At 39.0% G+C, this 25,686-nt stretch overlaps 1 protein-coding gene across 1 annotated transcript; it reads left to right on the forward strand.

Moving 5' to 3' along the window:
* Nucleotides 1-1,267: 1,267 nt before the first annotated feature.
* hs3st2 (heparan sulfate (glucosamine) 3-O-sulfotransferase 2) lies at nt 1,268-23,749 on the forward strand. Its single transcript, XM_020642516.3, has 2 exons — nt 1,268-2,201; nt 22,433-23,749. The coding sequence occupies exons 1-2, from the start codon at nt 1,708-1,710 to the stop codon at nt 23,049-23,051; spliced, it is 1,113 nt and encodes a 370-aa protein (XP_020498172.1). The 5' UTR covers nt 1,268-1,707; the 3' UTR covers nt 23,052-23,749.
* Nucleotides 23,750-25,686: the final 1,937 nt, after the last annotated feature.

The following is a 25,686-nucleotide window of genomic DNA, read 5'->3' on the forward strand; positions in this document are numbered from 1 at the left end:
GCTTTCTTTTGTTGGCAACACAGTCAATTGAATGTTTTGTTTCAACAGGAAAACAAGTTTACTGTAGCAGGGCCATACAGAAATTGACTATTTCAATGAAATGGACAGTGGTTGATGAGATGAGCCACAACAGCTTAGAATAGTCAGAATAAAGGAGAAATGGGCTGGGGGAAAATTAGGAAGAAAAAAAGGGCTACAGATCTCTAGTTGGAACTGGAATTAGATAACATGTGTTTCATTATAAAGATTATTTTTTTATTTTATTTTTTTTGGTCACTGACCCTGTCCTGACCATGTCTATAGTTGTAGAATCAGTAACTCTGTGTCTGGTCACTCCCTTTTTCTCCATCTTCCCCCTAAAGGTCTGGAGGTCTGGAGCCATGAGGATATCCATTTTTTTTCCTTACGCATGCTTCCTAGGTTTGTGTTTGACTTGTCATTGTATGTGTATTTTTTTGCATTTGTCTCTACTTTTTTTTAGCATAATTAAATTGCAGCATGATTATGTTGTTGTGTATTTTTTGGTTATTCTGTGTTTTTGAATTTTTTGAGTTATGGCATTTCTCCTGATGAAAGTCGTATGGGCTGTTGCAGAATATGTTCCCTTGTGAATATAGTCATTTCTTAGTATTTAATTAAAAATAAAACACTTGAATATCGCTTTTGCTATTCAAGGACATAATGAAACCAGCTAAAACACAACACTGATACTGAAAAGTATAACTCCTGCATTTAGCTTGCACTATGGCAACACAGAGGATCAAGTGTGATCTTGACTTTTAGAGGCTGCTTAAGCTGTGTGTAAAGAGAACTCGTGTCTGAATGTTCAGCCTTGATAAGTCATTTTCTTTCAAGGCAAGTAAACATGTTGCACAGAAAAGTGATTACAAAACTGTTGGCAGCTGCTTGTAACACGTTGGTGCTCTGCTGAACTCCTCTGGAATCAGACCTGTTATTAATGAATTGAACATTATGAAACTGTATGTCATAAGGTTCAGTTATAGCTCTAACTACTCAGAAATAACGAAACTTAATTTGAATTAATCTAAATAGACTAAATGTATGCCACTCAGGGTGCCAAATGTTCCATCTGAAATCCCCCCAAAAAGCCTAAAATATTCAGGATGTTCCTTTAAAAGACAAAACGAGCATAGAATTATGATCGTGATCATGACGTCAGAAGGTAGATTAAATATTTATAGCCGTCAGCCTAAGTGAATATATATATCTTAACAACTTCATTATGGAAGGAGAGGGTGCATGAGCACCGGAATCATGTCACAGGCGAGCAGCACGACAGCACTGGTGAGACTTTTAAGGACTCTGAGGACGCATAGGGCTTTATTTGGAGGATGAAGATGTGCGCACAATTCCTCTGGGACTCGTTGTAGGAGAGTGGCATCAGTAATTGATCCGGATTATTGACTTCTAACTACTTAACAACAACTTGTTTATATACTTGCCCGTTTATTTTCTTGGAAGCTGCTGAAATCATATTCTGCTCCAAGTTTCTCGCACCTTTAGACAGCCTATGAAAAGAAATAACGGGACTTACGCGCAGCTGATGCCTCCATGGACGCCCCCCCTACCCTCATATGCCAGTGTGTCTGACTTTACAACCTTATTTGTTGCCACACTCCAGCTGCAGACCAACAGAGGAGGGAGACTCCGATGGAAAATCATGCAGCGCGTTGAACCCATGGAGACATGGCACATAGGTTCCTCTCAACAACGAACAGATTTAGAGCCAGATTCGCCTTCATATTCACTGTGTCACTGTCCTGCTCCTATGTATGTTATAGTATTCTTTTCTGTCGCGGCACAATCATGACAAATCAGGGTTACGAGGGGAAACGATGCCCGCCGAGCAAGAACGCAGGAGGGAAGAAACTTCTGGGGAAATTGGACAATTGCGCTTCGCTGGAAGTCAGGTCCGCTCTGGATGCGTCGGCTGCCCAGCGAGGATCGAACAAATCTCCTGACTCATCAGGAAGTCACTGGGCTGACATGAAGTTAAGAAACACGAGTGTGGCGCAGAAATATGGGAATAAGAAGCTGCCTAATGCGTTAATAGTCGGTGTGAAGAAAGGAGGCACCCGAGCGGTGCTGGAGTTCATCCGGATACATCCAGATGTGCGCGCGCTCGGAACAGAGCCGCACTTTTTCGACAGGAACTACGACAGAGGGCTCGACTGGTACAGGTGAGGAACATAATGAAACATCCAGGTATCCATTGGTCCTGTTTCTGAGATAGATGCATTTGTCTCGGTGTATGCTTGGACAGATGTTTTACTTCAGTCCCCCCCCCCCCCAAGAGCAGTCCTCGCGACTATGAGCCAAAATTTTGACATGCTAAAATTGTGTACCTTCTTCTTACAAGGGGAAAAAAAAGATGAAGATACTCCCGAGTTACACAAGTATTTCACATTTCTTAGTTTGTTTTAATGATGTATGTGTGCCGTAAACACACACAGACATCGATGTATGTTTGTGGGGTTATTACAATACATACAGAGAAACATTAGTCCCATGTTAACATGCCTGCAACTCTCTTTAAGTAGGACACCAGCACTTAGATCTAAAGTTTGATTCTTCTTTGAAATCGGTATGCTTTCTTTCATGCTGTGGTGCTGAACAGACAGCTCCATGAGGCTGATGTAGTATTAGCTCACACATGATCACAGCCAACAACACAGCTGACACATGCAGCGTCCTGGTTACCAGCTGCTTCCAAACAGGCTACACGAGGACAAAAAACATTCCTGTGTTGGTGAAGGTGAATAGGCTCAAATCATGCTTGATTTGGTGGCATCACTGTCACATACCTCAGTGTTTACCGCACTTCTTCACTTTTTCAAAAATGTCTAGATGCCCCCTGTTGAATCAGATCGAGTCACCATTCTAGTTCTCACTTTCTGTGTCAAGCGTTTTTTTCTTGAATTTAAAATTAATCATAAATTCAGAAAGATTCTTCTTAACAGAAACTGTCATGCACTGCCAAACTGAATAAAAGAAGTTGCAATCAAGTCTGCAAAGGTCCATCAACAAAAGGCTTGATGACGTTGTGTCAAACTTTTTGATTGATTGTTGAAGCTGCATACCAAAAAGTTTCTGCAGCATTGCTGGCGCAGACTGAGAAGCATTTCTCCCATGACATAGTGCAAGTGATAAAGTCACTGTTCTCAGGCAGCACTGCAACACCCAACAGCAGAGGATGCATCAAGTTATCATGCATATGAGCACCTGCCCATCATGTCTCAGCCTGCAGTGTCCTCACATACTATTGTTATGTTTTGCTTTTATGTAGCCCCGCTTTTCAGTTTCTCTTCATCTATGATTCATTTAAAAGACATTTAAATTACATCTCTTAAGTCTGCACATGCATAATAATTCATTGTTTAGAGATGCTATTCATGTTGAGAGCTAGCTGTTAATACTTCACTCAGAGGGAGAAATAATTGGCTCCTGCTGCATCCGCTGAACAAGTTCCTTTTTGCTTGATTGAAATTTCAAAAATTTCATAAAGCTATATGACGGCAAACATGCCACATTCAAGAAAGAAAAAAGAAAGCTTTCGTGATGTGTTAACCTTAAATGAGTTAACCTTTTGCAGCATGTGTCAGGGGCCTTATTTCATACTATAAATCAAACTGTGAGAAATGTATTCAGAGATGAAAATGTCTGAAAAGATGCAACCAGAACTAAAATAATGAGACATTTTGGATTAGTTCATTCAGAATGAAATACCATAAAATGAAAGTGACAATGCCAGTGTTTTACGAGTGTACTCATGCAGATCCAAGACAATTCAATACACACACACACACACACACACACACACACACACACACACACACACACACACACACACACACACACACACACACACACACACACACACACACACACACACACACACACACACACACACACACACACACACACACACACACACACACACACACACACACAGCCTGCTATTTCCTTTCATTGGCATGTAAAGGAAAGAGTCTTTTAGCATTTTGAAATCCTCAAATCAAAGAAATGTTGAGCTGCTTAATAAAAGAGAGATTTAAATTTTGTTTTAAGTGTACAAAATGTAGAATTTGACAACAATGTTTTCATTAAAATATGTAAATCCATTATAAATTGACTAAACACATGTTATAATGTTTTTTTGTTCAGTACTTATATTACATAAAACATTTCCAAAAGTTATCAAAGTCAGAGAAATCTGTAATTGTAGGGTTGTAATGAGACGTGTCTTGCGGAGGCGGCTGCCCTGATATGACGGCATGACAGACAGAATGTTTATCGTTGCCGTGGAAACACCTGATGAAGAGTAGCAGAGAGAGCTCCCATGATTCCCCGTTAGCCTTGACGACATCTTTTGTTAATGCAGTTTTAATTGAGAGCCCTCTGGCGGTGAAATCTACATATTGTATCTTTAAAACATTCCCAAAGGACGGACTGTGGTGTTTGTAACTCTAAGCAAGAGGAGTTGCTGTTAAATACTTCATAACATGGAGACAGTTAATATGGGCCCAGAGATGTTGCCTTACAGTGGTGAGCGTGTTGAATCATTTAAGCAAGTGTAGACACAACGTAACCTGCCCACATTTATTAGCCTTCACAAGCATGTGCATGTGTTGCATTTTTCTGTCCCTGTAAATAAAATGTTGAGGATCATGACATCATTCCCTGAACCAAGTTCTACATGAAGTCCATCTTCGTGTAGCTTCATGATGCAATAGGGCCATTTTAGTTCATCAGAAAGCAAACTTTTGGAGCAGTCTTTTGGGTGTTACAAAATGATTTTTTCTCTGTCACCCTAAATTCAACCAAAGATACATAAAGGACCCACACAGATAGGATTCAACTCACAGAAAATAACAAAGCTGAAATATTGTGCACGTCTCACAAAGCTGACAGTTCTTACACTCAAAACAAATGCTTAAACAATACCGCAGATATGTCGACTGGTTTAATTCCAGTTGAACAAAGTGTTATTCAACCTGACAAGTGACTGAGTGATGTTCATTGTATTGGACCAGCCCTCAGTGATTATCTGTCACAATGTTTGGGTTGTTTGAAAGCACGTCACCCTAAAGTGTCTATTCATTTTGATGAACTGTCACTTTTTTTTTTTTTTTTTTCCAAGAAACATAAAGTATTTGTGCAGTCTACTTGTGTTGTTCTGCTTGGTGCTCAAGTAATCAGCTGTCCATATAAGTACAGTTAAAGGTATATATTTTCACAAAACTTCTTGATCAGGCTTAAAGAACCGATCCAATAATCAAACAATGATCAACAAAGGTTACTCAAACATGTGCATAAATGAGATTTGAACTGTATCTCCTGATTCATGAAAAACGATGGAAAAGGAATCTAATTATTATGCCTTGTGTGTATTGAGCATTAGACATGCAGGCCCACTACTTACTGTTAATACATGACTTCATTTCTTAACAAATTACTGAAGATGCCAGTGACTAATTCGGATGTTAATTTGATTAACTCATCCAGCAATGGACATTTATTACTAACCTTAACCTGAGCCAGATCAAGGAATTTCGCAATATTGGTGGTTGCCTCGAGGGTCACGTTCTGGAGAGAGACACATGTGTGCTTAAAATGTTACATTTCAACGTATACAGCCAGATTGAAAACTTCGCTGCAATTTTGCTCAGCGCTTCCCATTTCTCCATTCAGGGTATGAGTTAGTGTCTGTAGTAACCTTGTCGATTTAAGATACATAGCCTTCATTTTGTATTTGTAAGGCTGTTGTTCAATTAGCAGGTCTCACTCGTCTGATCCCACATTGTCGATTGATTACAGACAGAAAAATAGCTGCAGATGAAAAAGAAGGGGTGACAAGAGAGAGACAGACAGCAGATTACAGATGGAAGAAAGGGAAAAAACAATAGTGTGTGATAAGTAAGAGAAATGTAGATGATGACAGGTAAACAGTGCAGACACTTAACTGCATGAACTGCATCTGAAAATGTGTGTGAATGAAGCCGTTTGTAAAATAACGCTGAACTTATTGTATCATTAAAGGTATTTCTAGACCATGATCTGGACCTGATCATTGGATTATTCTGCTTCATAACGACATTCAACACACAAAAAAAAAAGTATTATTTTGTCGAGTGGGGTTAGAGTCGATCTCAAGAGAGTAAAACTGAATCACCACTCAAAATCCCCCGCTTGTCTCTGTAAGCCACAAAATATCACACAGATCTCATGACACCTTCAGATATCAATCAACTCCGTCAGCATCCAGGTAACATTTTGTTTTGTGCAGATCTGAAACAATTGGTGACCTTGATCTTATTTCAGGAAGAACCTGAACATATTCAGCAACAGCTTTCTCTAAACTAAAGCTAGATTTACCACTGCATTGCAGCCCCCGGCTCTACAACACTTCATATTATGACATTTCAATCATTTATAACAGTGATGATCTAACCCACGCAAAACATGGTTAGAATACATTTTATGACTGTTAACCAGAGCATAACAAAAAGTGCACAAAACAAAATGTTACCTGAGTGCTAACGTAGTTGATGACACCTGACAAGGCCATATGGTTGATGGGAACTTTGTGACAAATACAGATGAGTGGAGGACTTATTTAGTTTTTCTCTTCTGAGAATGAATCCTACCCCAACTCCATTAAGCAAATATGTTGTTTTTTAAACATATATGGTTTATTCATTGGTGACATTGATGAACAACTAACTTTTAATTTGATCAATCAATCAAAAAGACCTTCCTCTTTGTTATTTAATATTACAAAAGAGGAGGAAAAAAGACCATAATCATTGCTATGTTACAAAAAGCAGGTAAAAGACCTTACTTAAAGACCCAGCTTAATCCATCATGAGCGTAGCACTCTAGCAACATTTAGCAAAAGTTACAGTGGCAAGAAAATACTTCCTTTTAACAGGCAAATCCAGGCTCATGACGAAACAGCCATCTGCCGGGTTTGATCATTTTTGCTGCAATAGACATGAGATTTGAAAATAGCCATTAATATATGAGTGAATGTGAGTCGAATCTTGTGACTGAAGCAGACAACTACTTTTGTTAAGAAAACACAGCAACCGCTGGATTATGGAAACCAGTCAGTATAGAAATGGGTAGGGGGATAAAACCAGCCCTGACTATGACCTCAGTTTATGTGCATTTTTTAGCACAATGGCTCCAACTCGTTTATTTATTTTTGTTAAAAAAAATTCTTAAGACTGTACATACTGTTTTCTGAAGAGTAAATAAAGATTCATTCATAACACTTCTTGAAACTTTTTTTCTCAGTGGCTGATATCTGTAGCAAAGAAAATCATATAACATGTGACACCCAATTAATCCTCAGCTCCAATGGTCGCTTGTTCTGCACTGTGTCCCGTTACATTAAGCATGTGACAGATCATTTAGGCTGGGAAGAGAAATGGTGCCATGTTCATTACTGCGCCTCTTGAACAGAACACACACATGGCCTCATTTATTCCGTGCGAGTGTGTCCACATATAACCGTACGGGACCTTATAAAACACTCTGTCTCACTGCCCTCTTATTTCCTCACTCTTCTCCTGCCACTTTTTCCATCCTCCACAGAATCATAAAGATCAAACACAAACACGTCGCTGTACACCATCAGGACTTAAAAGGGCATCTCAGATCTATTGATTTCACAGGAGTCAGAAGCACTTCCAGTAGATTCCCTGAGAAGGGTTGAAATTGTATGAGAGGCTGCAGCTACAAATATTCTCTTGGTCCACATTAATTGGCTCGGGGAGGCAGGGAGCTGTGGAACAGTATCATCAGAAAGGTTGATGAGGATGGAAAGTTAGATGTTTCTCATTTAACACAGAAAACTGCACATTATACAGCGGGGGGGATGATAAGGCGCAATTCTGCATTATTAATGAGCTGTCTTTCAGTGCAGCTCAGAGACATGTGGTGGTTAACATTTATTACCAAAAATCTATTTTTGAGACTGGTCTCCAAAGCAGAGGTTGTGCTTTTATTCAGGCATGTAAATCTTGTAAACATGCATATATTACATACAAAATGCAAAATCCATTGAAAAGCTTATGAAACAGTCTTAATTGTATGGAGAGGTATGAGGCTTCTATATGATAGTTAGACAAAAACAGGTTCTCAAGTGTCTTATGTGGTGACTATCAATAAGGGATGTACTGGGACATAAATTCAGCCCAGACTTTAGAATAAATAGGCCCTTATATAAGGTTGACGCTAAATATTTGGTCATTCCTATGGAAACTAGTATTTCATGAAATTCATCGTATATGCAATTTCAGCACCACTCCACACATGGAGAGACTTCTAATTTCGGTATGATGATTGAACTCGCCTACAACAGCCCTGCAAATTGCACCTGTACCTGCCAGTGTTGTTTTTTCTGGTTTCTTCTTTGTTTTCCACCTGCTCCTCCTCATCACTATGACTGACTTAAATAAATCCTGGAAAGGTTTTCTTTGATCTCCATACAAGATCTTACAAATCTGGTCAGCATGATGAAAACCTCCTCAAGTCCTTTTGACATTTTGCCCACTTCTCTGTTAAAGTTAATGTTATTAATTCCATTGGGCCATGTATTCAGCCCATATTCAATAACTCTTATCATCTGGTCCTGTCCCATCTTGTGTGGATGTAGCTAATCAACCACTTCTCAAAAAAGCTAATCTTGACTCCTCTCTGCCCCAAAACTTAAGGCATATTTCCATTACCCTCATTGCCAAAGTTTAAGAAAAGGTGGTTGCCAAACAACTCACTGCTGCCTTAGAAACGCACAATATCCTTGATAAGTTTCAGTTTGGTTTTCTTCAGTCACACTCTACAGAAACAACTATTCTAAGAGTTTTTAATGATCTCTTAATGTAAAGTGATTCAGGAGAATGATCAGTATTGGTTTCGCTTGATCTCAGCGCAGCATACAATACTGTGGACCATAGTATGTTGGTTGAAAGGCTCAGGCAGTGGGTGGGTATTTCTGGTTCAGCTTTAGACTGGTTCTCCTCTTGCCTGGCTGACAGGACATTCTCTGTTACAGTACAAAATAAAATTTCCTCAAATTCATTCATGGCTTGTGGAGTTCACCAAGGTTCTGTCCTGGGCCCAATTCTGTTGGCCTTGTACTTGCCTCCACTTGGTCACATAATATACAGCTTTAACCATAGAACATTAATGTCGGGTGATTTTCACCCACACGATTAAGGTCACTTGATTTTCATTGTGTTGCTGCTGTCCGAGTTGGGTGGGTCCTTTGGTAGCTTCAGTCTGCTCACTGACGTCATTGAAGGTAGGTGTGTTTCCCTGCTCCCATCCCTGTTTTTTTTAACAGGCATGTGTTCGGGTGATTTTCACACAAAGTTAGTGATAAAGAGTCAAATATTTCCCACAGTTGTCAGTGCCTTTACCGGACAAGGCTCAAATGTCCCAGGAACAGGTGGACTGAAGAACAAGTTCCCAGCTCCATTATTTATTTTTTGAGGGATTCTTTGTTAAAGAGTCCCTAATTTTCACTAATTTTAGAGCCTTTTTGTAGGGTCCCCCCAATGATACCTTTTTCGCATTTATAACCCTATAAATCGTTTAGTGTATTGTAATAAATTCATTAACTAGGCCTAGTAGCATGCGCTTTGGACCTTTTCTCTTAATGCTCACAGATTGTGTGCATACTGTAACTTTCATGTGTTAAGTAACATTTACTGTATATAGCACTGTTGTGCAACAGCAAATATGTTTTGACAAAAAACAAAATGTCACCAATTGCCAATCCAAGGTATAAACAGTGAAAAGACTTTTAATTCACAATAACTGAAAAAAAATTAGATGATCAAGAGTCAACTGTCATTTGACATATCATGAAATCAGTGCCCATTGCATTTATTTACTGCTGAACCGCTGCCTGAATCAAATAACGTTATCATTCTGGAGACATTGTGATTCTTTAAATACCATCAGTCAGGATCCTCAGCTCACACTATTTTTGACCCTCCCCTATGACCACAGATCAAATCCTGTCTGAGTGCTTCCTCCTGCATCTCCTATTCCTGCCTTTTGTACCTCCCAAACAACTTAGTGAAGAAAAATTCTACTTAAGGTGTATGACTGTCTGATCTCAATTTAGAAATATCCTTGACAGTCACATTGCTAGAGGCTAAACTGTAAACCCAGAAAGACTCTGTATCAGAGCTCCAAAGCGGGTGAAAATTCAAGAAGTTTCCTTGCTATACATGTTAGTTAAATTTGTTCATGAAACTGCACTATCATCTGCATATCGATAATTAGGCTACTTAACAAAGTGATAATGATACAGGAAAATAGTAAGACTTTTTTTAAACAGAGTTGAAAAGTCATTTACACTCATGGTTTTACGTTTTTCTTCAGATGAATCAGCAGTAATTATCTCAAAAATTAAACCAAACAGGAATCGATTATCGTCTGACAATGACCCATTTAAGATTTCAGAGGCTTTCTTTCACCCATCTGAGTCTTTCATTTAAGTGTCCGGATACTTTCATGCCCCGCATGTTAATGTGACAGCTCGTAGCTCAGCTCAATTCAACGCGTTATTGTTCAAGGGGAGCAAGTGTCAGTCATTTCTCTCTGCACACCAAACCATGAATAATTGTTATTTCAATGATACACGCGCTTAGTGTTGAAATGACAGCGATTAAATGGGTTTTGGTTCAAGGTCAAATACATTATGCAAAACATTTTTTCCCCACCATGACAGGACTGTATTGTCCTGCTTTGATTTTATATGGCTGAGGGCTGGACTCATGTCAAAACAATTCCTTTACATTAAGACATTGGCTCAGCCTATTTGGTCATTTCAACCAATTTGTCTTCGATTGAATTAGAAAAAAAAGTGCATGATTGACATTCCCTTCTGTTCCTAACCTGGCTGAATTGGCTGCAGCACTACTGTATTCGTCTGGACTGCTCTTTGTTAACTCTTAATCGACTTTCAAGGCAGCGAGCCTCTGTTTCAGGTGATTAATGATCACATGTCATCACTGCTGTAATCTAAGTGAGTGATACTTTAATAATGGAGCAGCCTCTCAGTCTGAGACTGGAGCTCGGCTGTCATTTCCAGAGAGCTAGAGGAAGATTCCATTTTTAGGAAGGGCACTGGCACAGACATTATGAGACTCACGCATCATCAGAACATTTTGCCTGCACAGTCGAATATCTCAGTAATCCAAACTAATAATGGGTTTTGACAGTAAGGGAGAAAGTCTGTGCGTATCATTTAGGATTTCCAAGGCCTTTCAGGACAAATGGTTTGTAAGAATATTTCTTAGAGTATGGAGAAAAGTTTGCAAACCCAGAAATCTCACTTGTGATTCTAACTTTTTTGCTGTTAGATCAGGTTAGCAAAAAAAAAAAGAAGAGAATTTGTTGCATCCTAGATTAGATTTATCTCATATGTACATATGTACTAACTGAAAACAGAAAAACAAATCACAGTACATGCAGTTACTCTGCCAGGCACTAAAGATAGTGCACATGTAGGCTCTGATTTATTACGGTTAACTAATCAGGACACAATATTTAATTCCAACTGTGTGTGGTTTTTGCATAGTATTATTGTGTGTATTTGTGGTCGTAAAGACAAACACCTTACAAGGGCCCAAAAACCATTTAAATTTTAATTTAATTTCAGGTACAAAATTCGAAACAGGTGCAAAAGAACAAAAATACAAAAACAGGGAAGTGTTGTGAGTTTTGAAAAAATGCTGCAAAAAAGTCTTTACCAATGTATTAACTGCAAATATGCTGCAAACTGAAAAACACACAAACAAATAAAATGTTGTGTATCTGGGGTCATTACAACAGAAATGTTTTGTCTGGTTGCAGAAGAATTGCCCTTATAGGCCACTGTATATTATTGTGTAGTCTGAAGATAACAACATAACTGTAAAGCTGCAACTTAGATCATTTAATGATTGTGTGTTGGATGTCGTTCGACTCTGCATTACTACACTTTTGTTTCCAGACTAAATGTTTTATGTGTTGCCAGACCCGATGACCATCGTTCCTCTGCATGCTGCTAACTGTGACAACACACAGGCAACCAGAGCCCGAGAGACTTTCCTTCTAATTTAGTGTGTGACTGTTTTGCTGTAAAATAACTCCAGAGACCGAACAAACACAGCATGTAATGGATCCTTTGATTCAGGCGACTCCACGGTCAGCCTGCGGTCCTGCAAGTTGCTAATGGCAGGGTTCATTATTAAGCCTTTTAATGACAAATATTTGTAGTCCAACGGGAGGTATCTAAATCTCCAGGCCCCTGCAGAAACACTTCACATTGTGATTTATGGTTTCAGAGTAAAAGCCCAATCAGATCAGCCTGAAATCCTCCAACTCATTAAAATGTTTATTCATATTAAACCTTCATGAATTAAAGAGGGCATTCAGCAGTGGAGATACATTCACAGTTATTGTTTGTTTTTTTCTTTGTAAGTTACTTGCATTCCTCATGTGTAGCCTTTTTGCATGGTAATTTTGTTTTTGCAAACATTTGCCAAGATCTCGTCCTGTGCAACATTCTGTTATAAGTTCAAACCACAGTGAAATGACAGTAATAAATTCGGAGTTCATTGATTGTTCACAATGAGACGATCCAAAGCTGACCTTTACCTGTTTCGATGGTCTGCATCCCTGATGAACCTGCGGTGCTCTTCACAAAGTTGAAGCTGTTTAAAAAAGACTCACTTGTCTCGAGCTGAAAAGTCTGCTGTGTCACTGGGAAGGAAATCAAACAAGACTGTGGGTGATGCTGCTTTTTGCCCCTAGTGTTACAAACAGGCATGGGGAGGGGTTCACCACAGACTATACTGTTAATAAATACATTTGAATGTCCAACCTTTTCATTAGTTTGTGTCAGAGAGGTTAGTATTCAACTATGTTGTGTTTGATTTCAGTTTTCTATTTATTTTTGGAAAAAACTTTTTCCAGGTAGCTTGTATGATACATAGAGGGGGTCTGCTCCCTAGAGGATGAACCTTGTCCAGTTTGAACACTATATGCTTTCCTCTAGTGAAGACCCTGTACTGTAGATGGTGTTGTTTTAAACAGCAAATAATGCTTTCGCTATATTAACCCCAGATTGTTGATAGACAATCAATATGACGATTAAAAGACAGCTTTTCATCTTGGAAGAACCTTCATATTTATATGTTGAACTACATTCAATAACCTTATTGTCTAAGGTAAATCTTCTGACAACCATCTTTAACTATAATTTTCAAACTCGAGAGGCACGTCATTTTAGGCCTGGCACCTTGTCCACTTCTCTGGACAAGGTTAAACACAGTTTGAAGGTTGTTGATTGTACTCACAATGGTAGACTAAGAAGTATTATCTTCATTGTTGTTAGATCTGGAGTTACCACTGTACATGAGGTACTTGACCAGGGGCCCGTTTCTGAAAAAAGGTTTTGTGTAAACTCTGAGTCAGTTAACCCTGAAATGAGGGAAACTCTGGGTATTCTGTTTCAGAAGAGGAGGTCACTCAAACCCGAGAAAGAGGGGTAACTCCAGCCCGTTTCAGAGGGAGAGGTTACTTTACCTCTGAGTCAGTTACTATGGTAACTGAGTCTGTGAACCTCGGTCGGGCCGAGGTTTTCTTGAGTGAACCCCGGGTTTCTCTAGGTCCCCACCCTCTTTCAGAGCCAGAATCGCTGTTTCATTTCCTCATTCTTTCATTCAGTCCGTATCACGCACGTGTTAATGAAGATTCACCGTTTGTCTGAATAAAAATCCAGGTTGTTTTGCTATGATACGTTAGGGTGGCAATACTACAGCGTAGGCCTTTAAGACGAACTATTTTATCGAACATGGCATGTCTTTTAGTCGAGCCTCTGTATGAAGGGGCTGCATTAGGCTACTCCGCAGGGAATTAGAGCCTACATTAATTGACATTGACGTCAGGAGATGTTAATTGAATTAGGGTGAATTAGCCTAATAAACTATACGGGATAAAGGTGAGAGGACATTTAGCCTGTGTTTGAATACAGCATTATGTTGGGGATAAAGTTAATGCACGTTCAAATAGACTCTGAATGAAGTTAAATCTGGTAGTCTGTATGAACCTATAATGTTCTTATATTTCATTTTGAGCTGTTTTAAAATCGCTTTTCTTCTGCTGGATTGCATCTTAATGAAAATAAATTGTATAGGTTTAATACCATTCCACCAGTTATGACCTGCAATATTATAGGCCTAATTCTGATTAAGTATTAGCTTAGCTTAATACACTTTATGCGCTAACGCAAGCAGCTGTTTTCTCTTACACCACTTTTCTCTCCTTTGCCGCTGCACTGCAGCAGTGTTACTTTTTTTTCATCCTTAAAACCTGTTCATATTCGCCATAGCCTATGGCCGCATACATCTCTATATTAGGATATATGAATACAAATAGAAGACAGTGATATATTTAGAGATGGTTAAAGTACGAGGTTCTCTTTTTTGTCACCTGTTGCCATGGTGAATCGTAGAATCAGGGCTCCATTCATGGTGGCTTTTTATAGTCACGCTGAACACCGAGTGGACCTACTCATCTCAATCTGCTGATCTGGAACCGAAAACTCAGAGTTTCCCACCCGATGGTAAATCAACTCAGAGCTCAGGGTTAGACTGAGGGGTTTGTTGAACCTTCTTTCAGAAACGAGCCCCTGCTCTCTGTTTAAAGGGCCAGGTTATCAATTCATTGCTTATTTACATTGGCTAGAGCAACCTATAGGAACCTTTTGTTGATGTTATCCCACACTACAAATTTCCACAATTTAGACTTTAGTTGCAGTTGATTAATTTTATTCATAGAATTTTAGCAGGGAAAGCATACAGCTTAAAAACAATGAATAATTTGTCCATGATCATAATTGGATTATATTTTAGAAATAAGTTAAAAGTGATTCAAATCTTGAAACCTGATTGTTCAATTTGTAAGAGAGGAGGGGAAACTGCTCAGCCATAAGCAGAATATTATCTTTTTGCTGCCAGACGAAGGCATTTAGGAGGAAAACTCGTAATCCAGTACCGGAAATACAATTGAATTCAAGAAGTAATCCAAAAAGTCCTAAAACTCTTTCTCGAAGAGAAATGGCAAAGTATGTAATTCAATCCTTTTGTTGGTCTCTACCCAGGAGATGATCCGGACTAACTAATTATTCTGTGTTGGCCTTATATGGGCCACATTGCACACATTTAGAAGCTTCTATGTGAGTGTGTTAGATCACATGCAGATGGGCTGAGTCATTCAGTAATAATCCTTTTTTTCTGTGTGTGTGACATCATTAAAGACCCCCATGTAAGAGTTACCAACTTTCAATCCCTCTTTTTTTATTTCATGGAAGTTCTTTAATTAAAAGGCTTTCATTGTTAGCCAGAGCTGGTTTTGAAGACTGACTGAAGAAACAGTCTACAATCTGGCAGTGGTGGAGATGAAGCCCAGCATTTTATAGCAGAGTTGATTGAAGATGGTCTGCAGCTGCAGCCTAACTCCTGCACACCTGATGTCTCTCTTGCAATCAAGCACACACACACAAGCGCGCACGCTCACATGCACTCTGCTGGCTAGGATGAGGCAGAGGGCATGACCTTTAGTCCAATTTGTATTTATTTGTTAAGAATACAAATGCACGTTTTATTTAAAAGTTTGAACCCAGGCTGCTCAGGCAGAGGAGATTATGGAGGTTCAGACTGAATTTAAAAAAAAAGTTTTAAATGGAACATGTTTAGTAAAACAATAACCTGCTTCATATTTTTATTCAAAACACCCCCTTTCAAAAGGTCAAATAAAAAATAAAAAAAATGAATTGCTAAATTATGTATGTGCTTGTTCTGGGGATTCAAAATATTCAGATGTTCAGTTAGTGAAACACTACAGATGACTACAACTCCAGGTCGGCATAGGAAGTGGAAGTCCGATTGTTATGGAATGAATTGGCAATTTACAGATGTTAACCAGTTTGCAAAAGTCCAAGCGTTAGCTCTGTATAACTCAAGATAATAAAATACTACTAACTATGTTTTAGACACTTTAATTTCAGAGGAACCTATATTCCCATTACTGTTGGCAATCAAAACTCGTGCTGCATTTGTTGCAGTTGAAAGAGCAGCAAGTTCCCCCCCAGTGGAGCTGCACGGTGCAGGAGGACGGTGCTTCTGGGTTTAATGGGGATTCCTTTGGACTGTGTAGTAAAGACTTCTATGTTTGTGGCCTATTCCTCTGTAATGATATAGCAGCATCCAGAGGGAACTAAGTGTGAACTTCTGCTTCCACTCCTCCAAAAGAGATAAAGTGTTTAGCAAGACAGCCAGCGGGGCTCTTTCAGGGTCACTACAATATGCAGACTAGCTCTCAGCACAGCGCAGATCTCTAATGAGTGCCAATGACTGTCATGCTTTCCACTGTTAACCCTAAATACCACTAGATAAGAGTAGCAGCTGGTTCTAGATTGTATCTTTCCTCGTGATGCAGTTGATGAAAATGATAAGAGAGTCATCAAATTAGAATTAGAAGAGGCCAGAACTTGTTAGATCAGTGAGGAATATACAGAGTGGTTCATTCATAGCCTAGATTCAAGTAATAAAGCCATATTGAATAATAAATACAATCCTCTTACAAGCAAGGCTGGAGCAACATCTAGATAAGTCTGTTTGATTTGAGTGTCTGCTCTTTCTGTTTTCATAGAGGGTATCATTCAGTACATAACACTGACACTGTTGAACACACATTGTGGTGTATAAAAAAATAATCAGAACAGCAAAATGGATACTTGAGAGTTCATTAACAATCTTTCTAGAATTTACCAGCCAGGCTGATTTTTTATTTGTTACAAAGAAATATTGAATTGTACAAATGATTAGGAAAGTACATCATAAAGAACTCATCATGTCAGGGTGATGTTCAGTTCAATCATACGTAAAAAATAAATAAATAAATAAATAAATAAAAAGGATTAAAATGTGCTTCTTTTTCCACACAAATCACAAACAAGACATGCAATTACAGCGTCAAATGAAATGTGGAAGCATCTAGAACAAATTATCTGAGACCAGGAATAAGTTTCTATCTCCAGTATTGAAAGAGAATCCTCCACACCTGAGTTCATTTTCCCTCAGAGTGATTAAAATGTCACAGAAGAGCCTGTAATGCAACCTGACTTAAAGTTTCATCAAGAATCACAGAGAAGACTGTAAATTACCCCAAAGAATTTAGTGTTGACTCTGAGTGAGAAGGTGGTAATCAATCAGAGCACTTTCCCTCAAATGTCACTGAATCAAGGTGTCTGTGTGTGTGTGTGTGTGTGTGTGTGCCCCTCTCCCAAAAAGCAAGCTGCTTACATTATAGTGCATTTTAAAGTGTTTTTTTTTAATCCAATGATCTGTGCACACTTTAAAAGGAGCAAAAGTTTCAGAGTGATTACCCTCCAGGCGATTCTATTTGAAATTACAATCATGTAGATTTGTCCAACTGCACATAATCATCGCCAAGCAAGGACTGAAGAGCTTTTTAGTAAAAAGCACACCACTACCTTCTGCCATTAAGACCCTCAGTTTTATCTCCTCATTTCAGATTCAGTGCTGGTACATTCCTCGGGGGAGGGGGGTGAATGAGGAGAAAAAAGAAATCCTGCTGGTAGGTTCAGACACCTGCCTGCGGTAACACATGCTCCCCTCCTGGTCTGAGCTCTGCTATCTCAATAATGAAAAGAAAGATATATAAAAAGTAGAAGATTTATAAATAAGAATGCTGCTGCTATGTGGCTGAGAGAACGGTTTTTCAAATCAGTGGGCAATTTGCAAAGTGTTTCATAAGACTTAACATGCCACTCTAAGTTCTATTTGCTAAGTAATTCAGTTGTAGAGGAGCAAAATATTCTAAGGATGCAAAATTACTGCTAAAAACTCAGACTACCATCCTTAATTCAAACGGACGGCACCTGGTTCTCCTTGGTTGCAGGAACAGCTAGTTAAAGATTCTATTACATAGACAAAGAAAAAACCATGTAAATTGTTATTTACTGCCATTTGTCTCAACTCTGGCAGTGCTGTGATTGCTTTATTTAGAGACAAACTGGTTAGGGCAACGCTTTGCATGTCCGGATGCAAGCTTCAGATGCTTGACTTGGGCAGAAGTCAATCCATTATTTGAAAGCCTATACCCTTCAACTGTTTGTATATGTTAGAAAAGCTTTTGTTGGGGACAGTGTGTGTCCCATGAAGTGAGCTTTATCTTGTGAAGCAACTATGGCTGCATGTTAATGTTTTGTCATGGACCTCAGCATCAGTTAATTTTTATTTTTATATCAATTTATTTGTCAGGGACAATACATTTAGACATTTCTACATCTAATTAAAGTGCAACCGATGCAATATATATAGGACTTTAGCCATGGCTAGTTTGCAGTCCTAGTCCCTGGTTAGGCTTTTTAACACTCGGACCGCCAGCATTCTGTCCCCTCCCCCCCAAGCGCTGCAGCGGTCTGTCAGACCGTCATATGTAATTTCATTGTTTGTGCTCAGAAGCACACAAAGAATCCATTTTTTGGATGAATTTACGAGAAATTATGATAAATACAACTTACGTTTATGTACATACAAAATAACACAGAGCATAGAGCAGGATTGGCAACCTTTTAAATGTCTCATGTCAGTTTACAATATTTGTCGGCTTTTCATAGTGCGCTGTATTTTTTTACTCTTGCTCCATGTCTATTGCTAAAATACATTCTACAATAATACATGATACACAACTTTTAGTTTGGCTATATTAGGCTATGCATTTTAATAAAAACACTGTAAATAGGGACAACTGGATTTTTTTCCCCGACTGATAAAATCATTGAACAACACACACACTCGCACGCATTGATGAACAACAGGTTGCAGGTTGGATTGAAAAAAAAAACAAGGCTATCTATGGGCATGTCAAACTATGGAAGTGTATACAAAAATAACTGCAGAAATCCAGAAACATGGAAGACGCAGTGGCAAACAAACAAACAGATGAACAAAAGCACGATCAGCACCTTAGAGAGCGCCGCAGCACCCAAGGCACACATCTGGGGCCAAAGGTCCCAACGCTTATGGTTCACTTCCCACCGAAGGGCGGTTGCATCCCTTGCAGGAGAGAAGGGTCTTATTTTGCTTGCAGTGGATGTTGATCTGACACTTCCTCATTTTCTACTGGGTCTCCTGAGTGAAGACACATTGTAAAAAGAACTATGTGGAAGTACTGGACGAAGCAACAGAGTCTGCTATATGATGCTATTAGGAGAATATTGGCATTTAGTGCTCGCCCCATGTGAAGGAGTTCAAGTATCTCGGGGTCTTGTTCACGAGTGAGGGTAGGATGGACTGTTAGATAGACAGATGGATTGTCTCGGCGTCTGCAGTTATGCAGGTGTTGTGCCGGACCGTTGTGGTGAAGAGGAAGCTGAGCCTGAAGGCAAAGCTCTCAATTTACCGGTAGATATTTGTTCCGACCCTCACCTATGAGGGTCATGAGCTATGGGTAGTGACCAAAACAATAAGATCGCAGATACAAGCGGCCGAAATGAGCTTCCTCCAGAGGGTGGCTGTGCTCAGCCATAGAGATAGGGTGAGGAGCTCATACATTCGGGGGGGAGCTCGGAGTAGAGCCGCTGCTCCTTCGCATCGAAAGGAGTCAGTTGAGGTGGTTCGGGCATCTGTTAAGGATGCATCCTGGACGCCTCCATGCACCAATCGCAGGGAATAAACGTCACCACGCCTCCCGCTCGCTCAAAGTGAATTCTCCTGATTATTCCTGCTGCATTCTCACATGAGCTCACTCGGTTTTTCTGCAGAAAATACTAAATGGCTGGCAGGAGAAAGTGCAAATAAAGTCAGAGTAAAACATGAGACTGTTTGCATTCACACATGGAGCTCACCCTGATGTCCTCAGTTTTTGGGGAGTTTTGTGCAAGCGTGAAAGTCCTGTGAGTGTGTTATAACAATGCTCTGTATGTACTCTCTATGTACTATGGAACAATATGTCTGATAATGATGGGAAAAATGTTAAAGTGCTAGTCACTGAGGCAGAGAGACAGGTAAGAGTTCATACTCAAAAACAGTGAAGAGCCCTGTGGTCATGTGCACTGCTTTTAATTTAATGAACTGATTTCCAGGACTGAGGATGGTTTAGAAAAAGGCATACTGTATGTATAGAGGACCAACTGCAAGGAAATAAATTCCTTTTTATGTTAACATCTGGATAAATCAAAACTCCCCAACCTCTACCAACACACGCACACGCATGCACCCACACGCACACACACAAATACAAGATATACAATTTCCTTCCAATACTTAAATGAAACTTTGCCCTTGTATTCAAGTTTATGTTATTTTATTCTGTCTACCACTCATGTTGTTTTCCTTCTGCTGATGCTCAGTGGGAGTAAACAAACAGAACAGTTGTAAAAATCAATAACTCAAGGTAAGCCAGGACATGTTGCAACTTCCTCTGACAGACAGGTTCACTTTGGTTGTTGTTTTTTTTTAGTGGAGACAGAATAAGCCAGTGTGAGTGAAACATATCAGTGTGAAATCTGCTCTAAACTAATTAAAATGTCCTTTTCTTGAAACCATCACTCCCAGTATCCTCATACTATGGGGTGTAAAAAGGTTGTCTACAGTAAAGTGCGGTGTACAGTTGTATAAGCAACAGCTTCCAGTCATAGATACTATTTTGAGCAGAGCCATCTGTGACCTTTCACTGTACGTGTTCACACTGTCAGAGCAGTTTTGCAGATTATGTGACAAGTTGCAGGTTTGAACCAGCACACGAGATCGTCTCATCTTCACAATCTTCTTCTCTGAGGCTTGGTGAAAATGTACAGTACTGACAGGCCAGATAACGAAGACACTTTCTCAGCACACAAACAAAGATCTGTTTACATTCTGCACCTCATGGAGAGAGAAAAAAAAACCAACCTGCGAGTCTTTCTTTTTTTTTTTTTGTGTAGGAAAGCAGTTTGCTTGAAAAGGTGCTGTTCTTATAAAAGATTAATAGATGCTAGTGGCCCAGAGGCACCCAAAGCAACAACTCGGGATTCATAAATAAAGCTAAATGAATCAATATTTCAAGACTTCAGAGGTAACCTGTGCCTACGCACACCTTTGGAGAGAAACTTTAAGAAAGGTTAGGTTTTTAATCGATGCCTCCAAACAGTAATAATAAAGAAAGTATGTTATTTAATCATCCAACTGTTTGGTATGGAAGTGAAATCCAGAAACTGTTTCAAAAGCTCCAAAACAAAAAAAATACTCCCCTCTAATCATGGAAGCAAAAAAGACAGTCTCATGTTGTAGACTCGCATATCAAAGAGTAATTGTGTTGACACTACAGCAGAGTCCTTTTTTTCTACTGAATCAAAACAAGGAACAAAGGATGGTATGAATTGTGACAGAGGTACATTATTCCTCGCCTGGCACGCCGACATCAGACCCTCATCAATCAACTTTAATTGAACCTGAGTGCCAAAGCAGAATGACATGTTACACTGGAAATGAAAACTCGCTTGACAAATGTGACGAATCTAGACAATTTGCCTGCAGTTTTCAAAGCCATTATTATGGCAGCATGGTGATAATTATGAAGCATATGTTGGATTATACAAGCTGTAAAAGTCACCAATGAATTTGTAGAACATGTGGCATTTGATCCTTTTTTTATCAGGACGTATTTAATTATACTGTATTTAACTGCTTTTTATAGCTTGTTTACTTTTTATAGAAGAACAATGCTACCATACTATACTAATGTATTACTGCTATTCAGAGGACCAGTACTTTTTACTTCTTAATTTCTGCCATTTAAAAAAAAGTACTGTAATATTTATTTTAGACAGTCTCCTTTTTGCATCCTCTACTTTTATTTACAAGTTAAATTCATTTGTCAGTATCTATAATGAACATCTAAAATATAAATTGATAACCTAAGAGCTTATACAATAGTCACCTGGAACATAAAAACAACAGCTGATCTGTTTTTAGAAATGTAATAACGTTTGTATCACTATATCTTACAAATTTAGATCTGAGTTCACCTTTTACAGTACATCACAAAATTGTATTTGCTTGTTTTTCTGAAGGATTTTGATGATTCACAAAACGTAATAATACATGTTTGATCTCTCTAACAGTAAATGTGCACTTTCCACCACTAGTTTTAATACGTAAGGTGTTTACGTCATATATGTGACAACTGGCAGGATAAGTGTTTAAATCCTGAACTTAAACTTCTTTGTGATTGTCATCCATGAAAAACAAAAGGAATGTGGAATTGCTTCTGGAGAGGAAAAAAAACAAGTTCTGCTGAATCATCCATCTGTTTTTTATTCTTTTTTTTCTCTCCCAAGGGGGCTGATGCCACGAACACTCGACAGCCAGATCACTTTAGAGAAGACTCCCAGCTACTTTGTCACCAGGGAGGCGCCCAGACGCATCGCCACCATGTCCCATGAGACCAAGCTGATTGTTGTGGTGCGTAACCCAGTCACGAGAGCGATCTCCGACTACACACAGACTCTCTCCAAAAAGCCTGACATTCCCACGTTTGAAGAACTGGCCTTTAAGAACAGAAGTCTCGGTCTTGTTGACTCGTCCTGGAACGCCATTCGAATAGGAATGTATATCCTGCACCTAGAGAACTGGCTGCAGTACTTCCGCCCATCGCAGATGCACTTTGTGAGCGGGGAGCGGCTGATCACCGATCCAGCCGGGGAAATGGAGAAAGTTCAGGACTTTCTAGGACTGAAACGAATAATCACAGACAAGCACTTCTACTTTAATCGAACCAAAGGATTCCCCTGTCTGAAGAAGCCAGAGAGCAGCAGCCAGCCGCGCTGCCTCGGCAAATCCAAGGGCAGAACTCATGTACAGATCGACCAGGAGGTCATAGAGCAGCTGCAGGAGTTTTACAGGCCATTTAATATTAAGTTCTATGAAACTGTTGGACATGACTTCAAGTGGGATTAAGAGTGCATTATAGGAATCGCCTTTGGAGATTTGAAATGCAAATTACGTTATCATCAGCAAAATATTTAATTCAAAAATCTATTGACATATGTATACATTGACTAATCAGTATAAAATAATATACCTTTTAGACATTTAAATAAATATATATATATATAAATGGTATCAAACCATACAGGGTCACTCTGATAACAAGTGCCATATATCTAAGAAATTATATTCAAAGCCCAATTTTCTTTACCACATACCACATACATCAAATTGAATTAATCATCAGACAACCATAATCAATTTGTTAAACAAGTCATTAATCGGCAACAGTCCCCATGCTGTCCTGTCATTTGGCTATTTCAGCCAAATTAAAGACATTGCTTGAATTTTTTTTTCACCCTGGATTTTCTTATTTATTCATTGTTTGTGCTCAAAAATCAACCACTTGCTTTGCTGTTTAAATGAGCTGTGGGAAGTTGCAGCAAAATGTCAAAGTAATAACAAAATCAGCCTTTCAATTATTCTGCAGTGAAACGTATTAAAAGTTCATAGGTAACAGGGAAGAACTGCCTTCATAAAAGTACTGTAACTGAGAAGAAAAAAGCTATATTAAGACAGATGCTTTAATAAGGGTTTATTGTTGGTTGAACTGTATTTTTGTTGTGATCATCAAAATAAAAAAGGCAAAAGTGTTTCATTCTACAATTCATTTGGAGATTTCTGGATTTCTTGCCACATTGAGTCAAAATAAGCCAATGTTTTATTCTTCATATCAGTTACGTTCCCCCTCATTTGTGCTGTATTTGTGTTCTCTTAGCGGTAGTCCCAAAACATACTCTAACCAATCCTGCTGCCAGCGTGTGTGTTATACAGTAGAGTAAATACAGTGTGGTGTATATGAAGCCTGCAAACCTACCCAAGGGGTAAAGTCTAGCTTAAACAGTTCTACAAATACAAACCCACTTTGTGTTTAAGCTTTACCTTCAGGAGTGAGTGTGGAAATTCTCTCTCACATCTCCTATCCTAATCTCAAAGAGTATATAACTTACTATAAAAAAGATGTTACGTACTGAGAATGTTGAAAGATAAAACCTCTCTTACCAAATGCTGCCATGCATGTCATTGATCTCATTAACTTTCAAAATTCCTCTCTTGATGGATGTGATCGTGCTCTCTCTAAATGTGCCTCCATGCTAAGCGGATAGATTAACCTCTAGAATTTGCACCCTGAAGGCAATCAGAGTTGTCATTAATAATTTCCACTGAAGCCTCCAAAATTCTCGACACAAAAGAGGAAGGGAAAAAAAGATCAAAAAAAAAAAAACCTCTGCAAAATAAAGTAGCTCAAATACAACATAAAACCAAACTGATGATATGCTAATTTATGCTGGACGTTATCTGTCTTCTGTGAAATATGGCAGCAAATGCATTCGGCAGATTAAAGATGTGAGATTAGCGCAACCTTCTGCAGTTATATCAAATGAATTCCCATGGTAATATTTGTGTCCTGTATGAATACAGCTTTAGATTTAACCTCCATTGTGAACTCACAACAACATGACCTTTCGAAAATGCTGAAACTGCAACACTATGTTGTTTCTAAGCTTAACATTTAATTACTTAATACGCCTAACTACTCTCTCTTCTTCAGCTTATATCATGTCCCTTGAATTGTTTTGGAGGCACTGACTTTGTGGTGTTTGCTTGTGGCACATCTATTTATTTGTGGCAGGAAAAGATGCACAAAGTACATTTTACAGTTCTCTTTCTTTATGTGGCTAAATAATCTGTTTCTGAACATTTACTAACAAGAATTTAACACACAAAAAACAGCTTTAATCATCCTGTAATGTTCTTGATGAAAAACATGATATAATAAGACATGATACGATACGATGCAATACACATTTGATTCTCTTTATTGCCCAAGTAAGGACATTGGTCTTACTGCTTGAACCTACACCGCAAGCTACCACACTAGCACAAGCTAAACGCCCATGTTTTGCACCTGCCTTTCCAACAGGCAGATTCCAAAGATACTGACTCTACCTTTAAAAGTATATTATGTAGTTAGATAGCAAGATAGCAACTGTTGGATATAATTCAAAGTTGAGAGTCTCTTCCATCACAACGACACTCTCGCAGTAGAAATGTGACGGCCAAAAGCTTATTGGAGCTTTTATTTCTGATGTTCCTCCATTATTATTTGATTAGCCAGCCAATACTGTCCCTGTGGCAGAATCTAGAAGTAAAAAGAACTGGATATTTGTTTTTTGTTTTTTAATGTCGCTGCGAGCCATTTGTAACCCACAATGTGAGACATGTTACGAGCCATGGTGCAGACAGTGGTGCACCATGGAGTTCCTCAGTTCTGTACAACTTCTCCCTATATACCGCTCATATATCTGTAATACTTCCTTGCAAGCCTGCAGCCTGCCTCCACCTACAGTGTCACACATGCAGCTGAGGCCATGACAACATGTTGTTCTTTGAGGTCTTTAATGTATTAACGGCTCATTATAAAGGAAGGACGTGTTCACTGGGTGACTACAAGCTGTCTGACTGACTATTCTAACCTTCAGAGTAAAATACCATAGAAGCTGTTGTAAATGTCGTGAACTTTGAAAGACTCTGAGGTAAAATT

The sequence above is a fragment of the Labrus bergylta genome, chromosome 16 (assembly GCF_963930695.1).
Source record: "Labrus bergylta chromosome 16, fLabBer1.1, whole genome shotgun sequence".
NCBI classification, from domain to species: Eukaryota; Metazoa; Chordata; class Actinopteri; order Labriformes; family Labridae; genus Labrus; species Labrus bergylta.